The sequence below is a fragment of the Eretmochelys imbricata genome, chromosome 15, assembly GCF_965152235.1.
Source record: "Eretmochelys imbricata isolate rEreImb1 chromosome 15, rEreImb1.hap1, whole genome shotgun sequence".
NCBI classification, from domain to species: domain Eukaryota; kingdom Metazoa; phylum Chordata; order Testudines; family Cheloniidae; genus Eretmochelys; species Eretmochelys imbricata.
In genome coordinates, this window is record NC_135586.1 from 13,240,176 (window position 1) to 13,260,190 (window position 20,015).

At 40.0% G+C, this 20,015-nt stretch overlaps 1 protein-coding gene across 6 annotated transcripts in view; it reads right to left on the reverse strand.

Moving 5' to 3' along the window:
- Nucleotides 1-20,015, reverse strand: part of CABIN1 (calcineurin binding protein 1) — a 205,453-nt gene that overhangs the window by 171,612 nt on the left and 13,826 nt on the right. For 4 of the 6 annotated variants that reach the window (XR_013348094.1, XM_077835271.1, XM_077835273.1 and 1 more), the window contains 10 exons: nucleotides 18,364-18,513; nucleotides 16,960-17,252; nucleotides 15,340-15,508; nucleotides 12,836-12,972; nucleotides 12,166-12,383; nucleotides 11,056-11,134; nucleotides 10,631-10,818; nucleotides 8,625-8,774; nucleotides 7,347-7,541; nucleotides 5,681-5,917 (listed from right to left, as the gene is read on the reverse strand). Coding sequence is in view for 5 of the 6 variants with exons in the window: in XM_077835271.1 (XP_077691397.1) it covers nucleotides 5,681-5,917; nucleotides 7,347-7,541; nucleotides 8,625-8,774; nucleotides 10,631-10,818; nucleotides 11,056-11,134; nucleotides 12,166-12,383; nucleotides 12,836-12,972; nucleotides 15,340-15,508; nucleotides 16,960-17,252; nucleotides 18,364-18,513 (1,816 nt within the window). In the remaining variant the exon portion in view is untranslated. The remainder of the gene's footprint in view (nucleotides 1-5,680; nucleotides 5,918-7,346; nucleotides 7,542-8,624; nucleotides 8,775-10,630; nucleotides 10,819-11,055; nucleotides 11,135-12,165; nucleotides 12,384-12,835; nucleotides 12,973-15,339; nucleotides 15,509-16,959; nucleotides 17,253-18,363; nucleotides 18,514-20,015) is intronic. The other 2 variants (XM_077835274.1, XM_077835272.1) reach the window with 1 other exon arrangement.

Sequence of the window (20,015 nt, forward strand, 5' to 3'; positions counted from 1 at the left end):
ACTCCGTTCCAGTTTTCGAAATACCAAAACATTTGTCAAAATCTCCCAGGGCATGAAGGACAGAGGCCATAACAGGGACCCGAAGCAATGCCGCGTGAAACTTAAGGAGCTGAGGCAAGCCTACCAGAAAACCAGAGAGGCGAACGGCCGCTCTGGGTCAGAGCCCCAAACATGCCGCTTCTATGATGAGCTGCATGCCATTTTAGGTGTTCAGCCACCACTACCCCAGCCGTGTTGTTTGACTCCTTCAATGGAGATGGAGGCAACACAGAAGCAGGTTTTGGGGATGAGGAAGATGATGATGATGAAGTTGTAGATAGCTCACAGCAAGCAAGCGGAGAAACCGGTTTTCCCGACATCCAGGAACTGTTTCTCACCCTGGACCTGGAGCCAGTACCCCCCAAACCCACCCAAGGCTGCCTAAGGGGACATTCAGAGGTGCCCATCCCTGCTGGGCTCTTTGCCTGTGGCTGAACAGAACTGTTCCCCGCTGTTAGCCGGGGGGGTGGAGGGGCTAGCCACGTGGTGTGGGGAGGCAAAATGCGACCTTGGAACGAAAGCACATGTGCTGTGTATGTAATGTTAACAGCAAGGTTTACCGTGGAAGAGTGTAGCCATTGTTCTAGAAAATGTGTCTTTTTAAATACCACTGCCTCTTTTTTTTTTTCTCTACCAGCTGCATGTGTTTCAATGATCACAGGATCTTCTCCTTCCCAGAGGCTAGTGAAGATTAGAAGGCGAAAAAAACGCACTCGTGATGAAATGTTCTCTGAGCTCATGCTGTCCTCCCACACTGACAGAGCACAGACAAATGCATGGAGGCAGACAATGTCAGAGTGCAGGAAAGCACAATATGACAGGGAGGAGAGGTGGCGGGCTGAAGAGAGTAAGTGGTGGGCTGAAGAGAGGGCTGAAGCTGAAAGGTGGCGGCAGCATGATGAGAGGAGGCAGGATTCAATGCTGAGGCTGCTGGAGGATCAAACCAATATGCTCCAGCATATGGTTGAGCTCCAGGAGCACAGACCGCCGCTACAGCCCCTGTGTAACCAACTGCCCTCCTCCCCAAGTTCCATAGCCTCCTCACCCAGATGCCTCCTCACCAAGATGCCTCCGGCCACCCGGCCACTCCACCCCAGAGGATTGCCCAAGCAACAGAAGGCTGGCATTCAATAAGTTTTAAAGTTTTAAACTTTTAAAGTGGTGTGTGGCCTTGTCCTTCCTTCCTCCACCACCCCTCCTGGTGCTTCTCTCCTCCACCACCCCTCCTGGGCTACCTTGGTAGTTATCCACCTATCTGTGTGATGAATGAATAAAGAATGCATGAATGGGAAGCAACAATGACTTTATTGCCTCTTCAAGCAGTGATCAAAGCGAGGAGGGGAGGGTGGTTAGCTTACAGGGAAGTAGAGTGAACCAAGAGGCGGTAGGTTTCATCAAGGAGAAACAAACAGAACTTTCACACCATAGGCTGGCCAGTCATGAAACTGGTTTTCAAAGCTTCTCTGATGCGCACCGCACCCTCCTGTGCTCTTCTAACTACCCTGATGTCTGGCTGTGCGAAACAAGCAGCCAGGCGATTTGCCTCAACCTCCCACCCCACCATAAACGTCTCCCCCTTACTCTCACAGATACTGTGGAGCGCACAGCAAGCGGTAATAACAGTGGGAATATTGGTTTCGCTGAGGCCTAACTGAGTCAGTAAACTGCGCCAGCGTGCTTTTAAATGTCCAAATGCACATTCTACCACCATTCTGAACTTGCTCAGCCTGTAGCTGAACAGCTCCTGACTACTGTCCAGGCTGCCTGTGTATGGCTTCATGAGCCATGGCATGAAGGGGTAGGCTGGGTCCCCAAGGATACATATAGGCATTTCAACATCCCCAACAGTTATTTTCTGGTCTGGGAATAAAGTCCCTTCCTGCAGCTTTTGAAACAGACCAGAGTTCCTGAAGATGCGAGCGTCATGTACCTTTCCTAGCCATCCCACGTTGATGTTGGTGAAACGTCCCTTGTGATCCACCAGTGCTTGCAGCACTATTGAAAAGTACCCCTTGCGGTTTACGTACTCGCCAGCTTGGTGCTCCGGTGCCAAGATAGGGATATGGGTTCCGCCTATGGCCCCAACACAGTTAGGGAATCCCATTGCAGCAAAGCCATCCACTATGACCTGCACATTTCCCAGGGTCACTGCCCTTGATATCAGCAGATCTTTGATTGCGTTGACTACTTGCATCACAGCAGCCCCCACAGTAGATTTGCCCACTCCAAATTGATTCCCGACTGACCGGTAGCTGTCTGGCATTGCAAGCTTCCACAGGGCTATTGCCACTTGCTTCTCAACTGTGAGGGCTGCTCTCATCTTGGTATTCTTGCGCCTCAGGGCAGGGGAAAGCAAGTCACAAAGTTCCATGAAAGTGCCCTTACGCATGCAAAAGTTTCGCAGCCACTGGGAATCGTCCCAGACCTGCAACACTATGCAGTCCCACCAGTCTGTGCTTGTTTCCCGAGCCCAGAATCGGCGTTCCATGGCACGAACCTGCCCCATTAGCACCTTGATGCCCACATTTCCAGGGCCCATGCTTTGAGAGAAGTCTGTGTCCATGTCCCCTTCACTCACGTCACCGCGTTGACGTCGCATACTCGCCCGGTGTCGCTTTGCCAGGTTCTGGTGCTGCATATACTGCTGGATAATGCGCGTGGTGTTTAATGTGCTCCTAACTGCCAAAGTGATCTCAGCGGGCTCCATGCTTGCCGTGGTATGGCGTCTGCACAGAAAAAAGGCGCGGAACGATTGTCTGCCGTTGCCCTGACGGAGGGAGGGGCGACTAACAACATGGCTTACAGGGTTGGCTTACAGGGAATTAAAATCAACAAAGGGGGTGGCTTTGCAAAAAACTGAATGGCCCCCTCAAGGATAGAACTCAAAACCTCAAGGACAGAACACAAAACTGGGTTTAGCAGGCCGTTGATTTCACAGAGGGAAGGAGGGAGGGAGGAGAAAATGAATACAAAACAAATCTGGTCTATTTCTTGTTTTGAGCCACTTCAGCTATCTTTATACATCTTGCTGGCAGCAGACTGTGCAGTACAACCGCTAGCCATCATCACCTCCTGGGTGCTCAGCAGAAGACAGTGCAGTATGACGACTAGCCATCATCTTCTGCTGGATGGAGGTTAAAACACAGTGCACTGCTGGTAGGACTGAATCGCCACGAGTCGAAACAAGGGAAATGACTTGGCTGAGTCACTCGCATGTTTGCCCAGGTGCCCGATTAAAAGAGTGCCCAGGACTACGTCAATGACGGCTACCACTGCACTGTCTGCTGCCAAAGGCAATTTGCTGCTGTGTAGCAATGCAGTACCACGCCTACCAGCACCCTGCTGTTTAGCAATGCAGTACCACGCCTACCAGCACCCTGCAGACATACGTTGATGGTTAGCTGAGCGGGCTCCATGCTTGCCGTGGTATGGCATCTGCACAGGTAACTCAAGAAAAAAGGCACAAAACGATTGTCTGCCCTTGCTTTCACAGAGGGAGGGAGGTAACAGGGGCCTGACGATACGTACCCAGAACCACCCGCGACAATGTTTTAGCCCCATCAGGCACTGGGATTTCTACCCAGAATTCAAATGGGCGGCGGAGACTGAGGGAACTGTGGGATAGCCACCCACAGTGCAACGCTCCGGAAGTTGACGGTTGCCTCGGTACTGTGGACACACTCCGCTGACTACATGCACTTAGAGCACTTGTGTGGGGACACACACAATCAACTGTATAAAACCGCTTTCTACAAAACCGACTTCTATAAATCCGACCTAATTTTGTAGTGTAGACATACCCCAAGTCACATCAACTCTCTGTGCCTCAGTTTTACCAACTGAAAAGTGGGAGTAATGATATTTACAATCCTTTGTAAAGGACACAGAGCTACAGATGAAAAGATCTATATAAGAGAGTATTATCATCACCTCTATTTTTTGTTAATGTAAGAAATAAAACCCAACTCTTGACTTCCAATATTAAAATCTCTTGGAAGGAGAACTCCACTGTAACATGAAAGGTATTCCAACAGCTATATCTATTTCAAAATGAGTGTGTCCCCCTACACAATTTTAACTGTCTAATCAGTAACTAAAAAAATAAACCCCCTGACAATCAAGCAGCAATTAAAAACAAAAACAACAACAACAACAACAAAAGAAGTAATCAATTCGGCATAAAATAAATAGGAAGCTAGCATTTTGACAATTTTTTGAAATTATGTAAGATTGAGAAAATTCAGAGACTATTAGAAACTTTCTGGAAAACCCTCTACTATAAACCAAAACCATTTTTTTGCTAAGGAATTTACCTCTAGCTAATTTGAAATTCTCTGATTTTCCTTTCCCCCCACCCAATATGGGAAATTGATTTATCACTCCCAAATTACCTCAGGAGAGAGAGCCTCTTGGCGAGCACTACAATGCCCCATCAATAAAACAGTAGCCCTAACCTTACTCCAAGGTAACAGCCCCAGTTACTGAAACAATGACAGGTGTTTCTAAAACTTCTGGAAATTCCTTCTTTATTTTATTATATTACACTTAGAGATATATTTTACACATATAAATTGTATGTATTTGTTCTTATCTGTGAAAATATTTATGGTATTACAAGAAATTCCTGCAATTTCCCTGTAACAGGCTTACCCTTAGTGCCACTTCTTGCAAAAGTTTCTTGTAATACCATAAATATTTTCACAGATAAGAACAAATATATACAGGCATCATTGTGCACATTGCTCTAAAACCTTAGGGTCAGATTGTGCAAGGTGCCAAGTGACCTCAGGTCCCACTGAAGTTAATGAAAATTGAGGGCACTCAGAATGTTGCAGATAGCAATTATCAAGCTTGGGTCTTTAAAGAGGAAATAATATTGAAAGTAGTTTACAATTCTGGCACTTAAATGAGAAGTTCAGGAGAAAAGTAAACAGTTTTCAAAATCTCAGAACTTCTACAAAAAGGCTAAATATTACCCATAATTTTAAAACTGGAAAGAGGTAATAACCATCATTTTACTTAATTCTGTCCTTAAGAGGAAGGAAAAGAGGAATGAGGATGAAAATACCCTTCATAATCATCAGATTCCCAATTCTGACTTAAGTCCTATATCTGTATAAGAATCTAAAGAACTAACCAGCGGCCCCAGCTACTAGAATCTCAGCTGAATGATGTAACATACCAACAACACCAACTGACTGTATGTACCCTGTTCCTCAGGTTCATAGGATCTTTCTTACCATCCCTCGTGCGAATGGCACATGCAGCGAATATGCAGCAAGATCTGTGCCACAAACAAACTGGGCCCGCCCAGCCAGCTGGACCAAACCTTGCAGTGCTGCCCCTAGAAACAGAGTCATAGCCAGCAGTACTTCTTCCTGAGCCACCTTATTACTATTCCTTGCTCATTTCAGCAGACACAGTGCTCAGAATTAGCAGCCATTACTGATTTCAGAAGAGATTCTCAATGCATCCGACATCTTGCAGTGAAAACTAGGAGTGTGAAAGGAAACAGCCCACACAGAAATGTAACCCAAGAGAGACTCTGCAAGTGGGTGGCAATTCAGGCAGCAGCTGTATCATGCCTAAAAAAGATCTGTCGTGCACAGTGGCTGCTTGCTAGTGTAGGTGAACAGGTTACCTGAATGAGGTTGTTTGTTAGTCGAATGAGGCTCAGCGTTACAGAAGATTCCTTCAGGATGCTGCTGTCTGATGACAGTGAGCGATCAATCCCCATGAGCAGCTGTGTTACTGTAGCAACCCACTCTTCTTTAGCAGACGCTACTGTCAGGTTAATCATCTGCTGAATTGCTTCGTTCAAGGCAACTTCAGAGCATTCAAAACATTGCCTGTAATCCTTCTGTTTCAGCAGGGAATCCTAGTGAATGTTAACATGAAAAAAATTTTTATATGGATCTAATGTTTATTTCAAAGCATAAAAGCACAATAAAGGAGAAAGGAGAATGGAAGAAGGTACACAGTTAGCAGCTAATGTTTACTCTACTGAGAATCCAGTATGAAGTTTCTAAATGTGGCATTAAAATGGACAATACAAGAGACCCCAGAACCCAGGCTCCTCAACTGAGTGTCATCAGGGAAGCAACACTGAGTCCCATTCTCTGAATACAAAGAGACTCTACATGAGCCTATCTTGCAGGGAAGAGGCAGCAATGAGCCTCTTGCTCTCTAGCCATATGCTGCTGTGTATGGAGGTTCAACAGAATCAGAGTTTGAGTCACTGTGGAGCCATGCTACTATTTTATTGCTGGTTTAGAAAACAAGCTATGTTTCTACAATGATAAAGGCTACAATGATAAAGGCTACAATGCCCAACATATTTTTATGATCCCCAGCTCTAAGATTCTTTCTTGTTGAGTATGGAAAACAAGATCTGATGTCCCACGATCACAACAAAATAGGAATGTGGACGAAAAGCAACTGGCCCAGGCTCACTCTAGTCAAACTACCAGTAAAAATAGCCAGCACAGAGAAAGACTAAGGAACTGACAGACTGCATCCTGCTCCCTCAGCAGAGGACATCTGTCCCTTAATTGTCATGGTAGTACATAATCTTTTGATCTTGCTAGACTAATCTACTATCCTGTACTTCCTGATTGCAGCAGCGATCAATAACTTTTTTTTAAAAAAAATCTATGGCTGGGCAATATCTGGCACCCTTTTCTGTTAGATAAGGATCTTGCCATGGTGATCTAAGCTTTTATCACCTCTAGGTTGGACTCTTGTAATATCCTGTGAAGCCACCCTGGAGGTTACAGCTGGTGCAGCAGCCTGACTATGAAGCAGGACAGACCAATGAGAAGTTATCACACCAGTGCTTCTTGCCTCACACCCAGCTGGCTAACAACTTTCAGGTGCATAGGATGCTTGGGAGCCACCATATAAATAGTCAAGGGCAACAAAAACTCCAAGTCCTAAAAAAGTGGGTTCATCCATAATAAACAAAAAGTGGTAAAGTGGGTTCATCCATAATAAACCTCTAAAACTGATCCAAGTTCACTCAAGTTTATATAGTCTTAAAGTTTTCAAACTAGACTGAACCTGGATCAGTTTTAGAGGTTTGGGTGAATCCACTCTCTCTCTCTCTACACATATATAGAGAGTGGATTCACACACACACACACACACACACACACACTGGCCCCATGTTTTGCTTCTTAAATGGAGTCAACGCAATTCATCATTAACACTAACCCTCCAAATCTTTTTTATGTTGCTCTTGGAAATAAAGCAGATGCAGGGCTTTCAAAACCTCACTAAACAGCATTTTTTAAAGAAACATAACAAACCTGCAGCAGAAGTAACTGTGTTGGTCTCTCTGGTATAGATATAACAAATTCCAGATGTTTAGCCCTACCATATCCACTAAAGGACAAGGTTGGGCGAAGCAGATGCACCACTGCCTTGTAATCCCCTGCCTCATACAGTCGCTGGATCTCCTCCAAAGATTGGCATCTCTCCAGAGACTTGAGGTTCTTGTCAATCTGCAAAAGTCACAAATAGTGCAATCCAACCTACATTTCACCTTCATGTGCAAATGACTGACTTTTCTTATGAACAACAAAACTATAGCTGTAGGATGTGTAAAATTTACAGCACTGTAAGGAAGAGAAACGACAAGGAAGAAAGTAGACAAGCTTCCAACCATTATCACTTACCCCAACTTGTATTTAATTTTTTTAAAAATTAGTACTATCGTTTTTTGTATTTAAGCCATAAATCTCAAAACCTCACATTTTTTCTGATGAACTAGGAGAAAGAGCAATCATCAGATGGCATTGCCTGCGTTTGAAGCCCTCCCCCATAAGCAGTAACAGAAAAACAACAACGATGTCTAATTTTTTATTTATAAATTCATTTGCATGTTTTACTGGAAAATTCTGACTGCTGAAGGCAAGAGTTCATTTGAACAGTGAAATTAAAGCATAAGAAACCCTCTGAAACAAAGCTCTAGTCTAATGACTAACAGCTGTATATGCAGCACCCTGATAGCAATATTTTTCATTCTATTTATTAAGCAAGACTGAATTGTGCAGGGACCAGTAATAGATAACGAAAGCATTTAACTGAAAAAGGGAAGGATGGTTTTCAAATCAATTAACTATAAAAACACAATCATTATTGGTTTTAAACTGGTTTGTAAAAATATTCTTCACTTTAAAACGGCTGCTACTGATGTTATACATGCTACTTTTCCATCAGGGCAAGTGCTAGTAATTTTGAAATGAATCTTGCAGCTACGGCATTGTTTCTGAGCACTGTTGATAAAGAAGCCGCACTAGGTTTTTTTGTTTGTTTTTAAATCATAAAGCATGTTTTTTATCCCCAAAGGGAACGTGTCCCTTAGCATCTTTATCTCAGATTCCCTCCAGAATTATCACATTACAGCCCAAAGGAAAACGGAATGTGCACAAGAAAATGGCGCACACATATAAAATCTCTAGTTTCTCACAAGACTTAGCTCTTCTTTAGAAATGTCTCAAAACCACACTAAGTAGACTGGAATCCTCAATTTTGGATGAACTTAGAAACAGAAAAAACCCAAACAAAAACAAACTGATCCCTACCTCTTCTAGAGAAACAACAGAATCAACATGGAGGTTAGGTAATCGGATCACAATGCTGTGTTCATTGCCAGCTTTGGCTTGGAGTGCAGTGGAACTCTGCAGCATTTCAGTGCAGATGTCATAATTCTCCAGTGCCTGCTCCATGTCACCCTGTGGAAACAGTTTGAGGAAATCACACAATGCTACCTGAGATTCTTCAAAAGCAGCTAGGCAATGTTGAATCACTAACTCTGTGAGTACACTGGCAGTGAGAGATAGGCAAATTATTTGGGAGGGTACTTAACTAATCAGAATATCAACCAAAAGAGTCATCACCAACAGTTTACCAGTCTATTCTACCCGCTACCTTCATCACCACTGGGGGGAAAAGGGGAGGAAACCGGACACTAGGTATTCAAGTTACATAACAGGAAAATTTATTTGTATAAATTGACTAACATTCCCTTTCTCTGAAAGTGAAGGGAGGCAGATTAAATCCAGAAGTAAGTCTTCCTTTTATGCTGACCAGAACCATAAATTTGGGTAACATTACTGAGATGTACAGCTAACTAGTTAAGAGAAAGTAAAACTGTGAACAACCCACTTTGTTCATCTTAAACAGATTTGAGTTTTCCTAAAAGGGAGGGATCAGGACAGGAAGAGAGGCTGTAGAGGGAGAAAATGTAACTCACTAAAGCTGAAGAGATACAGCACTAGCCATAAAGACAGTTTGTTTAATAAAGGTGATCAATACATTTTGACTGGACAACCTGCATTCAGTTTAAGCGGAGCTGGTTCTGATTCCAAACGTATATTTATGTTTCAGATTATCCTTCTACTTCCATCTTTGTTTTTTTTAATTGAAATATCTAGATCTATTGTGAAACAGAGGAGTTACATGTGTGTCATAATCATAAAAATTTTATCTTTCAGTCTAGTCTATATGTTTCTTTGTTACTGGGACTGTGCAGTGACAGTTGATTTTGAATGGTCTTCACCTGAAAAAGGAATTAGAAGATGCTTTTAACTTAAAGAAATTTTATTTTTGAGTGAAAATAAAATGACTTAAAGGAGTCTCTACTTCAGTTGTATAAAATGATTAAACATACTTTATAAATGAGAAGAAGGTTCTGTCCCCACTAATTTTTCTATGGAACAATCCAGTTTTTCATTAGATGGATTTCTTAAAGAAGGATTTTGAGATATGAAAATAAAAAGGAAATGAATTACTCAGTGTGTGTATATGAAATCAACTGATATAGTACTTTATCAATTGAAGATTAAAGTTTGATTAGTCAAACCCACATTTTTTCTTCTCAAAAGTTTAGACTTAAGTACAGACAATCTGTAAACATTTTCTTCGCTGCCTTAAGAAACCGATGCTTGAAATAAAATAATGATGAAGTCTGGGATCCAATAAATAACTTTTCTTTGGACTGTTTACTTGAGCAATCGGTCTAGGACAAACTGCTTGAAAATCTGTACATGAAATGAATAACTGTTGTCAACAGAAGGATCAAGCTCCATTGGAAGAAAATCACAATATATAAACGTTGACTCAATGCGCAGTTGCATTTTGGACATGCTATTTGGGCTTCTATTACAGATTCTACGAGCTAGAATCCAGGCTTCAGTCTGTTAGTGAATTTGTGTCTTGCAGCTGTTCATTATAATTCCAGCTGAAATTTATTTCTGGGGACAGAAGACAAACTACTTTAAACACTTGTATGTACCAAAATGACTGAATCCTGGTACAATGCGTAAGGATTTTGGCCAGATCCTTTGCATCTATCTAATTACTGAACGTTCATAGGGACAGTTAATGAAACTAAATAAAATAGACAAATGTAACCTCTACTTTGTCTTCAAAGAGGTCAAGCTATTCCTGAATTACTTGACTCCAATGTGTTGATGACTTAACATAGACCCACCACTTCAACTGCTTATAATAATTCTTAAGTCCATTTGTTTAAAAACTGTGCTAAGTGTGAAAAATTTTATTTGTTGAACTCAAAATGAAAACAAACCTGCAGTGCTAGAAAGCGAGCCTTCAGCCAATACACTCGAGCCACAAACTCCAGCCAACCTTCCTCAAACAGATCTCGCTGGGAGGATGCAAATGAGAGCTGCAACAAGTCCCCCAGAAAATGGGATCCTGGGAAATCAGGACCAAACTTTCCATTCACAGTGGCAGAAGGGCAATTTCGAGGGGAAACTGTAAATTAATTTATTACAGTTTAGTATAAAATCACATTCTCCCTATGCAAACACTCAGCTCACCCTTCTAACACAAACACTAATAAAAAAAAAGATGAACTGTTGTACACATCCATTGATCAGACCTACATCTGGAGAAGTAACAGCTCAGTATTCTAATAAATGATTCACAAAATTTCTTTCAAGTTTAATTTACACTGTAAGAATAGGCTAGCGGAGAAAAACCAATTCTCACCTGTAGAGCTCTTCCCTTTCGTCAGCAACCATTGGTCAAGTTGTAATTCCATGCAAGACAGACTCATCAGCATCATATCCTACAATGAAGGTATGAAGAGGTCAGGGAAGAATACAAAGAACCTTGTTTGGAAAGTAAAAAGAAGTTAACAAATCACTTGAAAGGAAGCTTTCTAATTAATCCTCTTTTGTGATTTCCATTTCCAACCTACACCCATCGTGGCTTTCTTCTGTCTAAGGAAAGGAGGTTGCCCTCTTTCTATGATGCTCAGTAGGATTAAAGAGACTCCCCTGGCCTTTTACAACTGGAAAAAGGAATGAAAAAAGTCTGTTTATGAGAAGATAAGACGATCTAGTGGGAAGAAGATAAGAAGGGAACAGTTGGCCCAGTCTTGAAAAAGAGCAACATCCTCAACCTAAAATATAACCATTTTAAGTTGCTTCATCATTAATACCTTATGTTAGAACATCTGAAAAAAAACATCAAAAGGCTGAGATGAATACTCAAGAAATTGTAGGAATCAAGGAGAACGAACACATATGCTAGTTTTGCCAGCTCATTAATGCTTTCTGCATAAAGATGGGTGGATAAAAAAACAAAACAAAACTGGATATGAGTTGTTCCTAGTAACACTGGATGTTCTGTTACAGCTCTTACAGATGTGGTTGTGTGGATTAAAGAGAAAATTATTTTTATATTTTTTCCCACAGTAACCAGGGTTGTAACTGCAGCTCCATCTGAAGAGGGTGAAGGCTCCTGACATGGGTTCAAAAATCTCTGTACCCAAAAATCTTATGGTCTGTGCAGCACTGTTGATTGGCTAAAAAAAAAAAAAAAAAAACCAAAACCAAACCCCCCCACAACTTGAGTGCACTGCAGTTGGCACTGTTGTTTCTGTCATTAAATTGCTACGTCTTACAGTACTTACACATAATTCGATCTTTCACTCTGTGTCTGGAGCTGCCTCCTGCATCTCAAATGGTGCACACACAGCTTTGTGTTCTGCTTTTAAGGGTTGAGCTGAGGCTGCAGCACATTCAAGACACACAGAGCAATATACGGTGGATGTGGTAAATTAAGAAGCTCAAAAAATAGAGAGTGTTTCCTTACCTTGATGTGCTGGTTGCTACAGTCCCTCAGTAACGGGTTGGGCAAATTACTACTATGCTTTCTCCAGCTATTGTAGATACTAAGGACCACCTCAGACAAGCCAGGTGGCCACTTCACCAGGAACTTCTGGCTGATTACTTTCAGATATCTCATCATCAGTTCTAGGATGCCACCATTGTTCAGGTTATCCAATAGGAATTCATGAACATCCTGCTTCTCTGGAAAGCAGATGAGCACAAAGTCTGAGACCTGTTTGTTGAAACTAACCACATTTAATTCCTTGCCTCGCTTCTGAGAATACTACTTTTAATGTTTTGTGACATTTAGCATACATCTCGCATAAAGAACACCCATAACACCTTTATGACACAGTGGTTCTCCTTTTGCAGGAGTAGCCTTGAATTTATGCAGAATAAAGTGACTACACTGAAATGGTTAAATGAGATCATGCACACAACACAGATCACACAGAGTAAATAAGCAGCCCAATGAAAACAAAAATAATTTATTAATACAGTGAAGCTCAGTCAACTGATGTATTAAAATAAATCCTTTAAAATAACATTCTTTTGTGCACAAAAAGAAAAAAAACAGAAGAAGTGGGAGTAAAAAAGCAGACATAAGGGAAAAAAGAAAACAAGTAGAAAAATGGATATGCTGAAGTCCCTACCAGATTCCATGAATGTTGTAGAGTCAAATGACATTCTATGTGGTCCAATATGCTGGAAATTCTCTTGTTTGATCTCTGATTGCACCTCATAGTTATTGAAAGGATCATCCTCTTCCTCTGGATCCAGTTTCCGCAGCCTGGGTGAAAAGGGGTGAAAACAAGTAAAAGAACAGTACTTGAGAGAGTCTGAATATTATTTTCAATAACAAATAGCTTGCCGGGTGTAGGTGTTATGTATATTTTCACAATGGAAGTATCCTAGTTGGAGTTCGTCATCAGAAATTTAAATTTATTCCCAGACTTCATCAGAGTAAAAAGCCTCAAGCATGCTATCCCTAAAAATGGAAAGAAACAGCCTATAGAAAAGAGCAAATCCTAGCAAATAAGCTTCAGAAACTGACAAGACTACTCCACAACATTTGGAATTGTTTTAAAAAAAAAAAACAGTGTTATCAGCATTATTATTTTAAGTATCAGCAGATCCAAACCCTTTTAGCAATGCAACTTAACATTTTCCTTTCAGAAGGATCTTTGTTTTTGAAATCATCCCACTCAAATCAATAATCAATGTAAAAACAAATATGCCTTCGGATTTAATGAGAAACGCTGATCTGATTTGTTGACAATGACACTGGGGTCCATACAGACCCAATACAGTGTAAATCATACCCACTTCTTAACTATGCAAAAAAGTTTATGACTTGCTTCTGCTTCTTCTCTAGAAAAAACAGTGAGAGAAATAACCTACATGCGAATACCTGACAAACTTAAAAAAAAAGCATTTCTTTACTTTCAAGTTACTTTTCTCTATCAAGGCATAGATTCTAGAAGACTAGCTGTTTGACCTATAAAAACCCAGTTCTGAAACTGGAAAATATTCTAATTGCCTTGCTTCAAGAATAAGAAATGGATATGATGAAACTGATCATAAATCTGAACTTATTTTTAATTTTGCACATGAATGAATGTTGAGTGACTGGTTGTTGAAGAACATCCCTTCCAAACAGCTATTTTTACAGGAATTTAGTGTTGAAATTTTTGTAAACTAATGACAATGTCATCTCAATGCCCTTTTACCAGGATAAGACCATACCAACTTCCTCAAAAGTGGTCTCATCCAGATTTTTTTTTATATTTGGGGTGGGGGGTGGGGGGTGGGTCATAGACTTAGTCGGTGTAATATGTAAAACACTGAATATTTTTAAAATTGCTGATCTAAACAGGACTTTTCCTAAAACTGAGGCTAAGGATGACCTCATTTGAACCTGATTGGATCAAGATGCATGGCTGCAAGGCAGGCCTCGCACATGTCTTGTTCAAAGACCTTGAGGGAGGCACTGTAAGACAGAGTAAGTAAAGTTTACAAACTGTAAGAATCAAGGATAAGGCCAAGAATTCTCATCTTCTGGGTTCCAAGACACCAGAGGAAAGATTGACATTCCAGAATCCTCAAGACTAAACAACTTGAGGAGAACAATTCATGACATCAATAATCAGGCCACTCCCACCTGGAAGGAGGCCCGCTAGTGAGAAGCACTTTGCCAGCAGAACATCATCGTTTAATTCCTTGACTACAGTTCCAGCTCCTACTAAGAGTGTCCAGAAGACTGTGAGAGCTGAAGGAGTTTGCAAATTCCGTTACCTTAATACATTATTTTTCCTTTTTCTGTTTTTATCTGTTATTCTTATTAGTTGGCAGATGACCCAGACAATTCAGACTTTTTATTTTTAGGATGTGGAAATGAAAAGTGTAGCTGTGTGCATGCATGTGTGTGAGAGCACCCATAACACCCAAGGAAGGAAGGCACCTGAAAGAAAAGTGCCTCAGATAAACAGTCCTAAATATTGTCTCATAAAAATTATCCATTAGAGTATATTCTATGTCTTGAAGTCTTAAGGGATTTGAGATTGTCATCCGTCATTTCTCGTCAAAGTTGACTACTTGTCCAATGTCTCTTGTTCTGTAGCAGTCTGTATTTTTATAATGTGTCTCATTTTTGGGAGTGGGAGGGGAAGGGGGTAAAGGTTAGCCACCACACAAGACTGAATTTTAAGGAGGAAAAGTTTGATAACTGGATCTGAGGTTGTACCCCAGATGTTAGACAATAATTCAGTTTCGATATTGAGATACCTAACCATTCAAATGAGAGAACTGATGGACTTTTGTCAAACTCTTTAGTTGTGACTTCTAACCAAATGGTATAGCCACCTCCTTAGAATGTATAAGGATTGGTTATATTTTGTATTAATCTGATGATTTAACTAAATTGATGATTTAATTCAATCCACCATTGAGATTAACTTGTTGCTTTATTGATTTTACAGTTTTATTTTTAATAGTTTTAATACAATTTATAAAAAGATACTGAGTCACATTTCTGTCAATAAGCAACATGAGTCCAGTACCTCTGAGGATCTGGGTGGATAACCAGCAGGTCAACAAAAAAGCCTGTGGTCCTCACATAATGACAACAACTCTCATTGCAAGCGAAGGTCTGCTGTACCTTGAAGGAAGAAACTTTACCAACAGCTCTTGAAAGTCAACTTTCTCCTCCTTTTTACACTTGGTGTTTCGGACTCGAGCAGACCGCCTTTTTGCAGTTTCACCACTATCTTCTGTGATTCTCCTCCGCTTCACCCCTTTCTTGGATTTATCACTAACAGTTGTGTCACCTAGAAAACAGAATCAAACGTTTTCAAAACTCAAATTGCCAAATAACACACAATGGATAATGTTGCTTAGTATCACGGTGATTTATGAAATATATTTTAAATTTACTTTATTCTATGGCAACATCAAGAACCCAGTTCTGTTCCTACTTAAGACAATGGCAAAATTCCTTTTAACTTAAAGGGGAACAGAATCATTTAAACAGCAGTCTGGTTAGTGACCAGGTTTCAAAGCTTATATTTGATGTTGGCCTTGTAGCCCCTTAAACAGAACCATATTTATCACTGATCAAACTACAGTTAGGCCTAAGTCATGTTTTGTTTCACAGAACAGTTACCATAAAAAAATAGCAAATATCAGATAGGAAGAGTCACAGTAGTAACTTGAGTCAAGGCAGATAGGGAACCCTACACTGTATTTCTACAGGACCAAACATGATGGGGAATCTGAGGACTGCCCTGACAACAACAAGCATTATAATTTTACTATTTTTACACATATCTACTCATTCTATTACAATGTGCAAAAATGACTGCATCTCTTCATTAAGAAATGCATAGCTCACATTCTAATTTTTCTTCTTTTAATTTGAATACAAAGTAAATTAAGTTTGATACTCATGACATTTTGTATGCATGTAAATTCTGGGTCAGAACTAAGAAACAGACTGCTTGAAAACCTGATTTTTTTTAAAATATACTTTCTTTTAATCTTCTAAGTTTCAGCACAATTTTGTGGTTTTTAAGGAAAACATAGGACTCTGGCTAGCGCTCTAACAGCTGTAAATTCCTATAAACATCAACCAAAGACTGGTAGCCTTGTGAACAATAGCGATAGATAGGATAGATAGATATACACACGCACACCTCCCTACACAGTATACACCTTAGAACATCTGAGAATATGAATATCATCTTGCAAACAAATAAGTACATATGAAGGCAGAGAATTAAACAGGCCAAGCAGCTGATTTTATTTAATAGTAATAATATTTTTTTCTTTATGGCTCCTTCCATCTGACAGCCTCAAGACGCTTTACAAATATTAACAGATTAAGCCACATATCACCCAGGCATTATTATCCTTATATTACAGATGGGGAAACTGAGGCATGAGACAGCAGCACAGTCAAGAATAGAAGGGATTAAATACTACAGTGATGAGTGCTATAGAAAATCAATTATGGATAGAACTCAGAGCTAATCATTATCCAGTACCTCCTAGATCATTTAGACAGCTTTCTCTTTTTTAAAGTAATTGTTTTACAGATTATCACAGCTTTATATGACTGAACTTTTCTTTTTCTGACTTGGAATATACGTACTTTGAAAATGCATTGGGTCAGCTAGAAGACAGTTTAGAAAACACTCATTTCTAAAGACAACAGACATTTTCCAGTCTCGTTTATGTCTGCAAAGACAACAGTGTCATCTGGAATTGTAGACTAAAGTACCTTGCTCACGTATAGGCATTACTGGTTCCAGTAAATTCTCACTATGACCAGAAAAATTGGGTGTCATTGGAGTGTAAGTTAATAATGGGTCACTCATTGTAACCACTGGATTAGTGCTGACAGGATTGGGCTGGATAACACTGACAGGAGTAGAGGTAGGAGAAAGAATCAAGTGCTGGACTGGGTCTTGGTACTCTGAGAGGTCAATTCTCTTCCCCAGGCTAGGTCGAGGAGGCTCACATGTTGTCAGGTGATGATACATAGCAAGTAAACTTTCTCCTAGACACTTCCACCTGCATGTAAAAACACAAACACAACCTTATTAACACTTATTTTATCCATTTATTCATTAGCTTTTGCCACATAACCTTCTATATTACAGTTAAAAACCCCCTTACTGCAGGATGTAGGAATTACAGTGAAGATGTTCTTCTATAGAAGGTTAGAATTACCGAGGGTACCAAAAGCGATTTTATCAGTGTAAGAGGAATAGATTCCTCATGGAGTCAAAATCTGTCACGCAACTAGAAAAGCTGGAGAATACGATTTTTGGCACCCTGTCCCCTAGTGATTTCAGTTCAGCAGCAAATGTCTCATGGGTCTTGCTTCCTATTTGGAACATACTGTTGAACCAAAGAGTAGGATTAACATTATCACAGTCATTAATTTTCCTGTTCCCAACAATGGCTTTAAGTATAATAGACATAAATGGAGCTCACGATATGCTTCACCCCAAGAGAAACCACTCATTGCAGAGGAAATTGCTGCACCTCAAAAACAAAAACATTAACCCAGTTTAATATGAATTTTCAGGTCTAGCATTATACTCAATAGGTAAGGGCAAGATTTTGTCAGCCTTTTATACAATTAGTAGTAACTTGCTCTGAAATTGGACTACTTGCAGAGAAAACTATTCAGTGCAAATAAGGGTGGCAGAAACAGGCCCTAAATAAGATCACAGAAGTCTCTAACACATGTATTTAAAACACACAATGTATTCTAACAGAATTCCTAGACTATCCAAATGCACAATAGAACATTTTTGTAGAATAGTAATTAGTTTATAAATCCCCATTATCCAAATGGTAAAAATATTAAAAACATAAATTAAAAAAAGCTTTAAATTTCAGATGCAAACCAATCAATGCAGGAAAATTTCAAATTTTCTGTTGTGAAGATATCCTGAATTTAGCTACTTGTTCCTAGTTCACACCACAATTTTGTTTCAGCATGTTTTAACTGGTATGTATCAACTTTAATCTGGAAACATGAACAGAGCCACACTCCTTATGGATTACTGAAACTTAAAAAAAATAAATACATGTAATGAGGAAAAATACATGCTGAAGAGATTCCAATGAACTATGGCCATGACTTTCCGAAACAGAAACAGTGATGACTTACGTGAAAAAGGGAATTGGCTGGACAAGCTTAAGATCTGGTTCTCTCTCTCGCACCATTAGAGCCTGCCTCCTTCTACGTAGCTCCAATGCTTCATCTATGATTGCTCTTGTTTCAGCTGCGCTCACATTCACATCATGGATCGACATGTCACTGAGAGGTGGTGAGAAAGGAAGACAACATAGGTAGTTTTATTTTTTTAATATCAAAGAGATTAATTTAAGATTCTCCTCTAATGTAGGGTACAAAAACAGTAATCACATATAAAAGCACATATACATTTGTTCACAGTTCATTCTAAAATTAGATGGTTCAAGGCAGATTCTCCTCTTTCACTTTCTAAAAAGTGGGAAATGAATAGGAAAGCAGTGAGATCGATTACAGCAATGCTATTGTTATGGCTGAGAAGCTCCTTTTGTTCCAGGGTCCCATTTTGAGCAACTCAAAGTTTCAGCAAAAATAACATCTAGGGTTGAAAATTCTCTTGCATGTTTTCAGTCCAGAAGTGAATTTTTTGAGAGTTTGAAAAATATCTATTCCATTGTTTTTGAGATATCAGACTGTGGGGAAAAAATTATCATTAAATGCTTTGCTGAATTTATGTGCTTAAAGCTTTGCTAAATCATGGCCTAAGTAACTAACCAACCAAAAGTCTACGTCACAGGCCCTTATTCTCTATATCTAGCCCAAGTCAAAAACAAGACCGTCCTTCCTTTAAGATTCGCTAGCTCCTTCCTTGCAAGCTATAAAGCCATCCCTACACTAAACTTCTATCTTAAGATGCATCAGGAGCCCAAATAGGTCTGGCAGCCTTTCTGCTCTTTCCCAGTACACACACTCCACCTTAACTACCTAGGATTATTTGAGTCTGTAACTGTATGTCCACAAAAAATTAACTTTCAAATCAAGTTTCACATGTTCAGATGCTGAGCACTCAAGAGTTTGCTATGCTCTAAAAAATGAAATTTTAAAATGACTCTCTCAGGATACTATAGAAAGCCAGTGATACACATCTGCATCCCTTCAGATGATCCCCCACACTTCATGTTTCAAAATTTGCAGGCTGTGTAGAGTACAGTGCTGATAAAGTGAAAAACTCTATTTGCATGTCTGACCAAAGAATCAATAGATGTGCACCAAGACTCACATTCCACTTTAATTCATCCACATAGCACACACATATTAAGGCAATGATGTTATCCACATGCGCAGGAATATAAAATATTACAGATGCACAATGGGACTGAGTTACAGTTGAATTAAAATCCTAATTTTCAATTTCTTGAGTTTTGTTGATGGACAGAGTGTTAGATGGGGAGTCAGGAGACCTGGCTCTGCTACTGATCTGCTGGTGATTTTGGGTAAATCACTTCAATTCTCTGTGTCACTGTTTCTCCCACCTTTGAGATTATAAAATCTTCAAGGAAGGGGGAAGTCTCTAACTATAGGTTTGTACAATGCCTAGCACAACGGGACCCCAAACTTCGTTGGGGCTTCTAGGCATTATCATAATATAAACAATAAATAAATAAACAACAAATCTCAACCATAATGTTTCAATAACAGTTTTCAGAAATAAATAATCCAAATGCTCACATAATCTTACAGGATTCTTGCATCTCAGATACGACAGAAGCTTACAAAACTAATAACCA